The sequence below is a fragment of the Belonocnema kinseyi genome, chromosome 2 (genome assembly GCF_010883055.1).
Source record: "Belonocnema kinseyi isolate 2016_QV_RU_SX_M_011 chromosome 2, B_treatae_v1, whole genome shotgun sequence".
In the NCBI taxonomy this organism is placed as follows: domain Eukaryota; kingdom Metazoa; phylum Arthropoda; class Insecta; order Hymenoptera; family Cynipidae; genus Belonocnema; species Belonocnema kinseyi.
This window is the reverse complement of record NC_046658.1, coordinates 85651372-85666127: the sequence shown is the minus strand read 5'-3', so window position 1 is coordinate 85666127 and position 14756 is coordinate 85651372. Positions and strand designations below refer to the sequence as shown.

Here is a 14756-nt window from a genome sequence, read left to right as displayed (position 1 = left end):
CTGCAAGATAAAGATTTAAATAATCGGAAATTTGCTATTTGTAACTAGAATGATTCAATATTCTAGGTTTACCTGCCAAGCGTGGATCAAAGAAATCATCAGCGAGACAGGGTGCCGGCTCATATTCTCGTTCAACTACATTCATTTCTCCTGTCAATAAGTATGAGGCCAAGACTTTTATTGAATACGACTTTGATGAAACTTTAGAGATCAAGGAGGAAATCCTCCAAGGTATGCCTGTTATATTTAAAAAATTTTTAATGGAAGTTTGAAAAAGCAATTGCACATTATTTTATTTTAAATTTCAGATTCAGAGACAATTAAAGTCCAGAAACGGAATCAGTCAAATAAGTCGAAATTTTGTACCGTATATATAAAAGAAGATGATATTTTGGATTTGAAGCCCAAAACGCAGACGCCAAAGAAGCAGAGAATTAAGAAACCAGAGCAGGGAAAGAAGCATACATGCAACACGTGTGCTCGGACCTATAAACTTAAACAGACTTTGAACTTTCATCAAAAATTTGAATGTGGCGTCATACCACAGTTCAGTTGTGAATTTTGCCACAAGCAATTTACACAAAAATGTTCCATGAACAGACACATAGGTCACTTTCATCGCAAACCAAGCGTGACAAAGGCGGTATTAATGTATAAATGTGACAAATGTTCTCGAAGTTACACTTCGTTATATTCTTTAAATCAACATAAACGAATAGAACACGGAGCAGTCAAACCACAATTTTTTTGCGATGTATGCGGATATAAATCGAATCAGAAAAGTAACTTATCCAAACACATAACTTTCCTTCACACACAATCACCGAAAACGAGTTATAAATGCGACAAATGTACTCGAAGTTACAAATCCTCAGATTCCTTAAATCGACATAAACGTTTAGAACATTCAGCAGTCAAAACACGATTTATTTGCGACTGTTGTAACTACCAATCGAATCTAAAATGTAGCCTGTCAAAACACATAACTTCCCGCCATCCACAGACGTCGGAAACGAGGTATAAATGCGACAAATGTTCTCGCAGTTATAGATCCTTAAATTCCTTAAATCAGCATAAACGTTTAGAACATGCAGCAGTCATAACACGATTTACTTGCGACTATTGTAAACATCAAACGAATCTGAAAAGTAGCTTATGCAAACACATTACTGCACGCCATCTGAAATAATAATTACGTACATAAAAAATATATTAAGAAAAAAATTATTATTGATTGAAAAAACTTTAGACTCATACTTCGTTATAAGGCCAATATGCTCGGTCAGTTAGTGCCGTATCAGAATTTGTTTACATCGCAACCCCTTATTGAATTTTCTGATACACTAACTGAATCATAAAAAAGAATTTTTTTGTCCATAGGCAAAAAATATGAAGGTTTGCAAGAAATTAGAAACCGGGAATCAAAAACAGTGATTTTAAAAAAATACACGATTAGTGGACGTAGCTTAGGCAGAATTGTTCAGTGTAGCGACGAAGTATTTTTGGAATTTCTTTCAAAAACAAAAAAGAATGAGATTAGCTAAAAAGCTGAAAGTTTTGTTTATTTGGCGAAAATCTGTGTATGAGAACTTAAAAATTGGTGAATAATTTCTTTTTGATTTAGTAAAACATGTGTTAAATAATCAATGATGAAACTAAAAATGAATTTCGTCGGTTTAACTTTTATGATGACAATTTTAGTTGTGTTTGTCCCTACCAATAAAGTTAGTTTACACACACACACACACACATATATAAAATACTATATTGATGAATCTTACAGGAGCGAATGATATGTTATTTTATCTGTATGATTTAATATTTGCTATTAAAATAATATTGCATTTTCTACTATAATATTGTAATTTAACGAATGTATTCTATTCTGAGACAATAAAATATTCATGTGTCCAATATCAACATACATTCCTTTAACTTAATATCTCAATTTAATTTTCGCTGTATGAAGCTTTGTTGAATGTCCATCTTCTTAATGAGCTGAATAGTGCAAAGATTCTCTCAAAAATAAGATTACCTAAATAAAAACTTGGGTTTAAAAAAATTATATAAAATTTTAAAATGAAAATTAAATATATTTTTTTCTTTTAAGAAATTTCACTGAAGATAACTGGTTAAGTTGCTTACTGCATGATCTTTGTGTTTATCCTACTTTTTTTGGTGAAAATTAGAATCTCCTTTATATAATAGGTAATGAAAAATTCTAAAATATCAAATGTATCCTCAAAGCCATTGGCTAGTTTAATATAATTGTATGAGTTATTATTATATATGAATCTATAACTGATGTAAGATAGGATTAAAATCATCGGAAATCGCTATTTCTAACTTTGATCTTATACTTTCTAGATCTATATTCTAAGAGTGAATTGAAGAAATCAACAGGAAGCCAGTTCGCTGGAACATATTTTTGTACAAGTACTCATATTTCTTCTTGCAGAAAGTCTGATGTCAAGTCTATGATTCAATACATTGATAAAACTTTTGATATAAAGGAAGAAGTCATCCAAGGTATTACTATTTTAATTAAGACATCCTTAATAAAACTGTAAAAAAGCAGCTGTACATTACATTTTGTTAAATTTCCAGATCCAGAGACAATTACAGACCAGAAATGGAATAAAACAAATAGTTCAACATTTTGTAGGTTATATATAAAAGAAGATGATATTTTTGAAGTCAAGCCCGAACTGCAGATTCTAAAGAATCAGGAAGCTCGGAAATCAAAACAGGAAATAAAGTACACATGCAAAATTTGTGCTCGAACCTATAAACTTAAAGTGACTTTAACTTTTCATCAAAAATTAATTATAATATAATTTTATAATATAATTATAATATAATTATAATATAAAACGCTACATAAAATGTAGCGTCATGCCACAGTTTAGTTGTAAATTGTGTGGCAAACTATCAGGCGGAAATATAAAATGAATTCCCATGTACATCACATGCATCACAAATCAGACTCAATTAAGTCGGTATTAGTGCATGCATGCATAGTGCATGCATAAACATACATGGTCACAACACGCAGCAGTCAGACCACAATTTGCTTGCGACTATTGTTCTTACAAATCAAGGCAAAAAATTCAGTTATCAAAACATAACTTCAAAGCATCTTAATAACTAATAATTATTAAGCACCCGAACCTTCAGTCTTTAGAAAATTTCTGATAATAATAGAAAAAACTCTTTGGTGCATTACATTAAAGGTTTTTTTTAACCTTACATTACTCTTTTTGAAAATAACTATATAATACTCAATTTTACTTTCTATGTTCCGGAAAGATAAACATGCTAGAGTGTCATGGATAATAAAGCAGAGAATTTTCAATTTGAATAAAAAATTTGTCGCTTCCATTTAAAAAGGTTTTATATTTAAAATGTGAAAACATTAAGATTCTGGCCTGCTTTTCTTTTTTGTATAAAAATGCAATTGTTTGGTTGAAAATTAATCTTCTGGGGTTGAGGATTCAAATATTGGCAGATAATGCATTTTCTTAGGATGAAAATTTAATTATTTTGTTAAAACCCTAACTCTTTGAAATTTAACTATGTTGTTAAGAATCAGTTTTTTTTTCTTTTCTGATAAAGTATCAACTCTTAAATTTTTCGTTAAGAATTCATCTCTTGGTTAAAAAATCAAGTTTATAGGTTGAGAATTCAAGCCTTCTGAAAAATTCTTCTTTTTGGCGTGAGAATCTAAATATTTGGTTGAGAATGCAACTTTGTTTGGAAACAGCTTAATCTTTTTTTATTAAAAATTCGATCATTAGGTTGAAAATTTATCTTTGTACCCATAGTTTGAAAATCCAAATATTTGGTTAAAGGTTAAATTATTTTGATTAAGAATCATCTATGAGTATAATTTGATTAGATATTTAAAGTTTTTATTGTTGAACTTTTATGATGTAAATGTTCCTTCGGTGTATCACAAATCAATATGTTTAGTTACTATATAACACAAAAACGGGTAATACGTTACTTTATTTGTATGATTTATGATTGAATATAAGAATTTTTTTTTACTATAATATTATACACTATCAAATGTATTTTATTCTATGAAAATAAAATAGTATTTTTTCGAAATCAAACTTATATATTGTAATTTGCAAGAGCGAGACATTTCTTCTGGAAACAACTAGTTACAAGCAAATGAAAATTTTCTGGAGGTAAAATATTCAATTAGGATTAATGTCAAATAGAACATTGGATAAGTTAATACATTTATAACATTTTTAAAAATTTTAATGGTACATTATTTATCATGAAAATTCGGTCCAATCTGAATATAGTCTACTGTGGATAATTGCAGTTAATTAATTCAAGGTTAACTGCATAATCTTCCCTTTGTGTTTTATATTTTTTCGTGAATATTCGAATAGCCTTCAAAAATAGTAAACGGAAGATTTAAATTGATCAAATATGTGCTCAAAGCTAGAAGGTAGTATAATCATCGGAAATTGTTATTTGTAACTTTGATCTTATATTTTTATATTTTATATTTTATTTTATTTTTTATATTTTCTATGAGGGAACATCATATTCCGACTACAAAGTGCCAAGCTGCTGGCCCTAAAAGAGCCAATTATTCAAACGGAAGACTCAGATAAATGAACATTTAGGTAATTTGTATCACAAGACAAGTTCAATGAGATTGGCATTAATGCATAAATGTTACCAATGTCCGCGAAGGTACAGTTATGTAAGAGATTTATCTCGACATAAGCGTTTAGAACACAATGAAGAGAAACCGCAGTTTATTTGCGATTTAAGCCGGTATGCAACAAATCGGAAAAATAATTTAGTAAAAGACATTGAATGTTGCCAATTAAAGTTGTCCAATTTAAGGCATAAATGCGACAGATGTTCTCGAAGTTACGCATTGTTAAGTGCTTTAAATAAACGCAAAAGTTTACAATATGCCATATGAAATAATAATAACTTACTCAAAACATTAAACGGTAAGAGGGTTTTTAATATAGGTTAAAAACTCATTATTTTTCAAAAATCCAAGTAATTCTTAAAAACCATTTGTAAAAATTACTTTATAAGAGTCAATTTTACTTTTTGTTGGTTCTAAAATAATAAATTTACTCTCTATCGATATAAAAATAAATTACTTTTCTTTAATGTGAAATTTATTATTATACCTTTTGTTTATTTGAAAAAATATCTAAATGAGAAGTTATATATTGCGTGGTTGATCACAAATAAGTAAAGTCAGTTGACATCTGCATTTAATGCTTTATTTCTACAATAATACTACTCGTTAACGAATGGATAATAAAATATAGTGGATAATCATGAGAAAATAGAATATTTCTTTTTCTAAGATTTAGATATCTTCATTAAACCCAATATACTTACTTGATTTTTACTGCGATGTTTAAATAATCATATATTTCTATGATGACCTAGATAGTGCAGTAGTTCACCTAGAAATAAAATTACAGAAATATAAACATGAGAGTTTAAAAAATGTTATCACATTGCAAAATAAGAAGCCTCGATGGATCAGAGGATAGCGCGACAGACTTCCATGCAAAAGGACTAGGGTCGATCCCTGGGCCGGTGCCAATAGAATTTTTTTATGTACTTCTACAGAGGCTTTGGTCGTTTGGAACCCACCTTAAACTGTATGCTCCCTCTGGAGAGACTGGTTACGTACCAAAGATAAAAAAGGCTTTTCAAGAGCATGACCTTGGGGGTCAAAGTCGATTTTGAGAGGACTCAAAAATAAGTCAGCGATTTCCTTGGGTAGGGAACCATGTACAGGGGACTGCCGCTCATTGCTCGCTGGTAGATATTAAGTAATGCACACACACACATTAACATGACATCCCCCTTTACATTAAAACTTACTAACTAATATAATAAAATAAAACTTACACGTTTTATTCTTACAGCATGAGAAAGTTTCTTCTGAGTACAACTAGTTATGAGCAAACGAAAAATTTCTGGATATAAAACATTAAATTATGATTTATGCCAGGTGACAAATTTCAAATTGACATATTTATGACATTCTTTTAATTTCATTACTAATTTCTTTTATAATGTAAATTATGGGCAAGTAGAGTGTAATCTGCTGTGGGTAATTACAGGTGATTGAGTCGAGGTTTTCTGTATGATCTTTTCTTGCGTTCATCATATGTGTTTTTGGAGCTAATTCAAATTTCTTTTAAAAATAAGAAACGAAAGATTTAAATTGATAAAATATGTTCTCAGAGATCTATAAATTTTACTCTTTAATGTTATAGATCAACATACCAAAAGTCAGGAGAAGAAATCGTCAGGAAGACCTGTTGGGGAGTCATCTTCTTGCACAACTACTTTTATTTCTTCTGACAATAATTATGGTGCCAAGTATTTAATTGAATACGAAAATGATGAATCATTGGACATCAAAGAAGAATTGATCCAAGGTTAATATTTTAATTCAAATAACCTGAATCAAACTATGAAAAAGCAAATGCATATTACATTTTGTAAATTTTTCAGATCAAGGGACAATTCCAGCCCCGAAACAGAATAAAACAAATCAGTCGAAATTTTGTACTGTATATATAAGAGCAGATGATATTTTAGAGGCTACGTCGAAATCGCAGACTTTAAAGAAGGAGAAAATTCAGAAATCAGAACAGGAGAAGAAACACACATGCGAAAAGTGTGCCCGCAGCTATAAATGGAAACGTGATTTAAATCGCCATCTAAAATACGAATGCGACGTTAATCCACAGTTCACATGTAATTTCTGCGGAAAACTATTTAGACGCAAAAGTCATATGAATGGACACATAGTTCAGGTTCATCAGAAAATAGACTCAAAGAAGTCAGTATTAATGCATAAATGTGACAAATGTTTTCGAAGTTATGCTTCGCTAAAAACTTTAAATCGACATAAACGTTTAGACCACGCAGAAATCAAACAAAAATTTACTTGTCATTATTGTGGCTGCAAAATGAAAGAAAAAAGTAACTTGTCCAAACATATTATTAGACAACATCTAAAGTGATAATTATTGCTCTTTTTTGTAGACCTTGTATATCTTAAATTACTTTTTTTAAAGAATTAAATAATACTCAATTTTCCTTTTAATAGTTCGAAGAAAGTAATTTGACTCCACGTCGATGTCGACATCAATAGCTTTTCTTAAATGTAGAATTTATAAAATTTGTACTTTGTTTTGCAATATCTAAATAAGAAATCTTAGGCCGAGTGCGAGGCCATAGATACGTAATCAGAACATATTCGTTAAAGCCGAAAAAGCAGGTCTCGATGCTTTGAACTTTAATTTTGAAAGCACAAATGTGGAGGAAGAACGAAAACCGAACTTGAGTTTATTGTTTATCACAAAAACTGATTACAATTTCGACTAAAATTATACATTAAGAAATGTATTCTATTCTGAGTTAATAAAATAATAAGTTTTCTGAGACTTAGATACTTTCTTTTACTTTAATATTAATTTAATATTTACTGCGTGATGCAATTGGGAATATCCATCTTCTTAGTTATTTAAGGGGCGTTCTTAGTTATGTTGGGCGTACATCTCAAATAAAATTACAGAAATTAAATGGTATGTTTTATTTAAATAATATAAAACAGGAAAATGCAAATAAAAAATTTTTTAACCAATGTAAGAAAGTTTTTCGAAGAAAATTACGAGAAGAGAAGAAGTTTCTGGACATAAAACAATGAGATATTCGAAAATGCCAGTTCGATTTTTTAATAAACCTCAAATTTTGTATAAGAAAGCATAAAATATTCCATTTAACATATTTTTTAATAATGTATTTGAAATATGTCCAAGCTTCACGATTATTTTGAGCACTTGGAGTACTCAGACATATATTAATATATTAATATATTACATATATAAACATTACCTTTTTTAATGTTTTCCTAATTTTAAGATACTGTACTTTTGTATACAAGTACACTTCTATATTTTGTGCAATAATTGGATTACTAAAAGAAAAAATCTATGTAAAGATCCGGCTTCGACGCAAAATATCACTTGTTTTCATGTACTTCTTAAAAAGTTCCAGCATTAATAAATTATAACGGAGAGAAAATTTTAAAGTTATAATAATCAAAATATCTCAATTAAAACTATGAAATAACACAATCTGTATGGTTTAGTTACAGAATAATAAACAATGACTCCAAAATTCTAATTCAAATTTTTGTGATTTTTTCCCAGAAAAAACATACAAACGCCAGAAGATCACCACAATTCACTATTTAAAAATATTTAAAAGTAATTGACTTGCGAAATTGAATATAGCAGTGACGAAACGTTCGAAATTAAAGAAGAATTTATCGAAATTGAATATATTGAAAATGAAACTTTTGAAATCAAGGAAAAAATTAGCGAAAGTATGGCCAGATTTGTAATCAAAATATCTTAAATACAAATATCAGATAAACAATTTTAATATACATTTTGTTAAATTTTCAGATAAAGAGACTACAAATCAAATACTAAATAAAAAATATAAGGTGAAATTATGTACCGCAGATATAAAAGAAAGTGGTAATTTTTCTGTTAACAATAAATATCCGACCTAAAAGAAGCAGACAATTAATATATCAAAGCAAGACCCGAAAAAAAATACAAATGCGAAAATTGTGCTAGAGGCTATAGTCAGAAAAGAAACTTGTATCGTCATCAAAAACTTCAATGCAATGCCATTCGACATTTTCGCTGCAACTTCTTCGACAAACGATTTAAATGCAACAAATGTGTTCGAAGTTACACTCGGTTAGATTCTTTGTATCGTCATATACGTTTGAATCACGCAGAAGTCAAGCGACAATTTATTTGAAATTTCTGGGGGTATAAAACGAATGTAAAAAGTAATTTGTATAAACACATTACTTCGCTCCATATGAAAGAATAATAAAATTCACGAAACATTAAGCTTAAGGAAATTTATAGTATTGGACGAAAAAACTATTCGATGTATAATAGTCAATTTTATATTTTAAGGTTCCGAAAAATTAAATTTACTGTCCATTACATTGTATACAGTATTCCAATGAATACTGTAAAATGCTAAAAATAAACAAGTATTATCATGAGATGTTACATTTAAAATATTTTAAAATAATTTAGTAAAATTATGTCCGAGCTTCACGATTATTACGATTATTGGTATTACTAAGATTACTGACGCATTTACCTTATATATAAAAAATTCTCTTGTTTAATTTTTTTCTTCATTGAATTTATTTTTTATTTTAGATACAGGTATTGTCCTTCTATGTGTTGTGTGATGCTTGGTTAACTAAAAGAGAAAATCGATTAAAAGATCCCGTTTCGAAGCAAAATTTCACTTGCTTTCAGATGCTTCCTAAAAAATGCCAGTATTAATTAATTGTAACGAGGAGAAAATTTTTAAGTGATAATAATTAAAACATCGAAACTAAAACTAGGAAATAACATAATCGATAAGGTTTACATAAGGCTTAGTTATAGGTTAATGATAAATGATTGAAAAATTCTAATTCACATTTTTGTAATTTTGTTACAGAAAAAACAGACAGTGATTGTGAAAAACAGCATATAATACCAGGGCAGCTTTGGAAACGTCAGAGATATTATCAAAATCAACTGCCTGAAAATAATGAAAAGAACTTTACTTGCAAAGTTAAATATAACAGTGAGGAAAGAATGGAAATTAAGGAAGAATTCACCGAAATTGAATATATTGACAATGATACTTTTAAAGTCAAGGAAGAAATTAGCGAAGGTATGGCCAGATTTGCAATAAAAATATCTTAAATAAAACTATGAGATAAAGAATTTTAATATACATTTTGTTAAATTTTCAGACGAAGAGACTACGAGTCAAAAACTGAATAAAAAATATGACTCGAATTTCTGTACCGTAGATATAAAAGAAAGTGATATTTTTTCTGTTGACAATAAATCTCCGACCCATAAGAAGGAGAAAATTCATATATCACAGCAAGACCCGAAAAAAAAATACAAATGCGAAAATTGTGCTAGAGGCTATAGCCAGAAAAGAAACTTGTATCGTCATCAAAAACTTCAATGCAATGCCATTCGACAGTTTCGCTGCAACTTCTTCGACAAACGATTTAAATGCAACAAATGTGTTCGAAGTTACACTCGGTTAGATTCTTTGTATCGTCATATACGTTTGAACCACGCAGAAGTCAAGCGACAATTTATTTGCAATTTCTGCGGATATAAAACGAATGTGAAAAATAATTTGTATATACACATTACTTCGCTCCATATGAAAGAATAATAAAATTCACGGAACATTAAACTTAAGGAAATTCATAATATTGGACGAAAAAACTATTCTTTGTATAATACTCAATTTTATTTTTTAAGGTTCCGAAAAATTAAATGTACTCTCTTGATGTTGACTTAAATTGCTTTTTATTATAGAACCAATGTATTCTATTCTGATCTAAAAAATACACACTTTTCTGAGATTTAGATACTTTATTTTAACTTAATATTAATTTAATGGTTACTGCATGATGATTTTTTTATTAACCATCTTCTTAACGCTGTAATAAAAAACACGTGAACCGTCATGGGACACGCGGCAGAAATTATTATTTCATATAATGCAAATTGAAGTGGTTTTTCTTTAACATTTTCAACATAGAAAATAGATGAAATATTACTCGAATTCCTTAGACGATTTGGGAGTAAGTTTGAAATAAATAATTTATTGTATTGAAAACAGTTAGCACGTGTGCGAATTACGACCTTCAAGAAAAGCTCACACAACATACACACACACACACACACACACATTAACATGATATCCCTGTTCACATTAAAACTAACTGTAACTAATAAAATAAAATAAAACTTATGCGTTTTATTATTACAGCATAAGAAAGTTCTTCTGAATACAACTAGTTCCGAGCAAATGAAAAATTTCTGGATATAAAATATTAAATAAGGTCAAGATTTACTGCATGATCTTTTCTTGTGTTCATCATATGTCTTTTTGGAGCTAATTCAAATCTTTTTAAAAAATAAGAAATGAAAGTTTGAAATTTATAAAATATGTCCTCAGAGATCTATAAATTTCACTCTTTAATGTTATAGATCAACATACAAAAATTCAGGGGAAGAAATCGTCAGGAAGACCTGTTGGGGAGTCATCCTCTTGTACAACTACTCTTATTTCTTCTGACAATAATTGTGGTACCAAGAATTTAATTGAATACGAAAATGATGATGCCTTGGACATTAAAGAAGAATTGATCCAAGGTTAATAATTTTATTCAAATAGCCTGAATCAAACTATGAAAAAGCAAATGCATATTACATTTTGTAAATTTTTCAGACCAAGAGACAATTCCAGCCCCGAAACAGAATAAAACAAATCAGTCGAAATTTTGTACCGTATATATAAGAGCAGATGATATTTTAGAGGCTACGTCGAAACCGCAGGCTTTAAAGAAGCAAAAAATTCAGAAATCAGAACAGGAAAAGAAACACACATGCGAAAAGTGTGCCCGCAGCTATAAATGGAAACGTCATTTAAATCGCCATCTAAAATACGAATGCGACGTCAGGCCTCAGTTCAGATGTAATTTCTGCGGAAAACTGTTTAAACGAGTAGGTAATATGAATCTCCATGTAAACCGCGTGCATCACAAGACAAACTCAGTGAAATCGGTATTGAGGCATAATTGCGACAAGTGTTCACGAAGTTACAATTGGCTAAAAGATTTAATACGACACAAAAATTTAGTGCATGCAGTAGTAAAACCACAATTTATTTGCGATTTTTGCGGATATGAATCCAACATGAAACGTCCCTTAGTACGACATATGATTTCACGTCACTTACCGATATCGAAATCCAGACATAAATGCGACAAATGTTCACGAAGTTATGGCTCGTCAGATAGTTTATATCAACATAAACGTTTAGAACATGCAGCAGTTATACCACAATTTACTTGCGATTTTTGTGATTTTATATCTAAACGCAAGCAGGACTTATCAAAACATATAAATTCGAAACACCTTGATAAGTAATATTTAAAAAGCACGCGAAACTTCAATCGTTGGAAAATTCCTCATACTATTTGAAAGAATTTTTTGTATATCGCATTTAATGCTTGGATCCCTTAATTTATTCTTTTTAAAATTTACTACATAATACTTGATTTTATTTTTTGAAGTTTCAAGAAGGTAGATTTATCATAGTTTGTCAATGTTGATAAATTTTTTTATTACAAACCACCATGGTATGAGCCTATTAAGCCCTCAGAGAAGTGAACGTTAAGATAGACTTTTACCATACAATGTATTTCATTAATTTACTGTAGGCATATATATGTCAGTCGCATGTTTACATCTACAACAGTATCAACAAAAAAAACCATGAAATCTTCAATTATCAGCAATTATGTCGAATATTGTTATAATTGTAAATTTTGGTACAATGAAAGCAATCGAAAAACAACCAAAATCCCACCCTTTAATATAAATGGCGAAGTGAAAGAAGCAAAGCAAGATTTAGTATCCTAAAAATCTGAAGGTTAAGTATGAGCTGACCTTCGAGGAATTCGAAAAATGGAGAAAACAAATAGTAGAATTTTCGGTAAGTGATCATCGTCACTATCAAAAAACATTCACTTTATAGGACATTCTCGCATTATTTAGGAAAAGGGCTTTCGGGCACTCACTTTTCAGGGGGCTCCATAGAATCATAATGTATGGTGCTTTTTAATAAAAATATCTTACATCACTCGCAGGGTTACACCCGTGTTTACGTGGGGAAATACCTATTATATATGGTAAAGTTCACGTAATTACATCGAATTTACTTTGATTTATACACAGACCGAAAAGGATAGTTATAATTTCTTATATTATTATGGTAATAACTTATTGTGTCACAATTAAAAAAAATTAATTCGATAAACATATTTTTTATTACTGAAATTGCCTTCATAAATTGCATATTTCCATACGTCTCTGATGTGTTGGTTTTAGTGAATAAATTTAACGCATATGCTTAGTTAAAGCCGACGTCCAATGATTTTGTGAAATATTTTTCTTTCACATTGTGCATTGTGCAAAATTTTAACTTGTTTTTTTGTGCATTCCAGGTCTTTTTAAATTTTCATGATTTCTTTTGATCCTTAAGTAAGGGTTGTAAAAAAAGCAAGCGTCTATTTGTTTTTTTTCTTATTCAACTTGATTTCGACTTTTATTATTTACAGACATGAGACATCCTTAAAATTCAGAAACTTTCCTCAAGTTCCCGAACACCCAGGAGTTACATTAAATCAATTTTTTTATTTTAGAATGGTAATCTGTAGTACTTTTATTTTCTTTATAAAGCTTTATATGTCAGAAATATTACAACAAAGAAATGCTGGTATTTAAATATTAATAGCCAGAAAAAATACAAACTCTTTAGGGAAAAATAAGGAAAAATTGAGAGAACAGTATGGCAAGTGATACTTTACATGATCTGTAAGATTTATGATTTACTATACAAAATTATACATTTTTATATATAATATTATATATTAATCAGTGTATTGAATTCTGTGACAGTACAATAATCATTTATCTAACATGTAGAAACTTTTTTGAACTTAGTATATTTATTTAATCTTTACTGAATAACACTTCCATGATTTTCCATCTTCTTAATCATTCAAATGGTGGATTGGTTCATCTACAACGAAAATTATAGAAATATAAACGTGAGAATTTATTTAATCTCTTTAGCATTGCAAAACTGATACATTTCATTCTTTCAGTATTAGAAAAATTTTAGTGCAACGGATTACAAGCAAAAAAGAAGTTTTTGCATTTAAAATATTAAATTCGGATTTATGTGTATTATAATCTCTATTTAAGTAGAATATAGCCTTCTATGGACAATTACTGTTAATTAAGTCATGGTTCACTACATGATCTCCCTTTGTGTTCGTACTGTATTTGTTTAGTATTTAGCATTTAGTATAAAAGTGTGTATAAGTGTATTATTAAATCTGTATCTGCTGCAAGATAAGGGCTGAAATCATCGGAAATAGCAATTGCAAATATCACATCCTCATTTTCTAGCTTGTCAGGTTAAAAGTAAGTCGAAGAAATCAACTAACAGGCAAGTTGTTAGGGCACATTTTTGTAGAACTACACATATTTCTTCGGACAATAATTCTGGTGTCATGATTTCATTAAAATACGAAATTGCTGAAACTTTCGAAATCAAGGAAGAGATCATTCAAGGTATAACTTTCGCAATTAAAATACCTCATATGAAACTATAAAAAGCAACTGCATGTAACATTTTCTTATATTTTTAGATCAAGTGACAATTACAGTCCAGAAACGGAATAAAACAAACAAGTCAACATCTTGTACTGTAAATAAAAAAGAAGATGATATGTTGGATTTTAAGCCCAAACTTGAGACTCTAAAGAAGCAAGAAATTGAAGAATCAGAGCAAGAAAAGAAGCACACATGCAAAAAATGTGATCAAACCAATAAACGTAAACAGGCTTTGATATTTCGTCAAAAATTTGAACGCGGTCGGCTGAACGAAGTCGGCATTGAGGCATACCAGGTGTATACATATGAAACCGGTATTTATTCAAGAAAAAAACACATTTATTTCAAGAGAATGATAATAAATATTTTATTCAAAGTATGCGCCCTCGCTGGCTACACATTTTGTCCACCTCTCAGGCAATT

At 29.5% G+C, this 14756-nt stretch overlaps 5 protein-coding genes across 5 annotated transcripts in view; all 5 read left to right on the top strand.

Moving 5' to 3' along the window:
• LOC117182833 (zinc finger protein 765-like) overlaps positions 1-1760 on the top strand; it is a 3140-nt gene extending 1380 nt beyond the window's left edge. Inside the window, exons 2-3 of the mRNA XM_033375942.1 lie at positions 67-231; positions 309-1760. Coding sequence (XP_033231833.1) covers positions 67-231; positions 309-1189 — 1046 coding nt within the window. The 3' untranslated portion in view covers positions 1190-1760. The remainder of the gene's footprint in view (positions 1-66; positions 232-308) is intronic.
• LOC117182832 (zinc finger protein 595-like) lies at positions 1275-7442 on the top strand. The gene is made up of 3 exons (XM_033375941.1): positions 1275-1281; positions 6288-6452; positions 6529-7442. Exons 1-3 carry the CDS (start codon positions 1275-1277, stop codon positions 7041-7043), a joined length of 687 nt encoding a protein of 228 aa, XP_033231832.1. The 3' UTR covers positions 7044-7442.
• Positions 7443-9571: 2129 nt separating this feature from the next.
• Positions 9572-10425, top strand: LOC117167890 (histone-lysine N-methyltransferase PRDM9-like). Its single transcript, XM_033353125.1, has 2 exons — positions 9572-9786; positions 9869-10425. The coding sequence occupies exons 1-2, from the start codon at positions 9708-9710 to the stop codon at positions 10309-10311; spliced, it is 522 nt and encodes a 173-aa protein (XP_033209016.1). The 5' UTR covers positions 9572-9707; the 3' UTR covers positions 10312-10425.
• A 265-nt stretch (positions 10426-10690) lies between these two features.
• Positions 10691-12438, top strand: LOC117182831 (zinc finger protein 682-like). The gene is made up of 3 exons (XM_033375940.1): positions 10691-10730; positions 11136-11300; positions 11377-12438. Exons 1-3 carry the CDS (start codon positions 10691-10693, stop codon positions 12075-12077), a joined length of 906 nt encoding a protein of 301 aa, XP_033231831.1. The 3' UTR covers positions 12078-12438.
• A 1792-nt stretch (positions 12439-14230) lies between these two features.
• LOC117182830 (zinc finger protein 99-like) overlaps positions 14231-14756 on the top strand; it is a 3858-nt gene continuing 3332 nt past the window's right edge. The window contains exons 1-2 of the mRNA XM_033375939.1: positions 14231-14291; positions 14369-14554. Coding sequence (XP_033231830.1) covers positions 14231-14291; positions 14369-14554 — 247 coding nt within the window. The remainder of the gene's footprint in view (positions 14292-14368; positions 14555-14756) is intronic.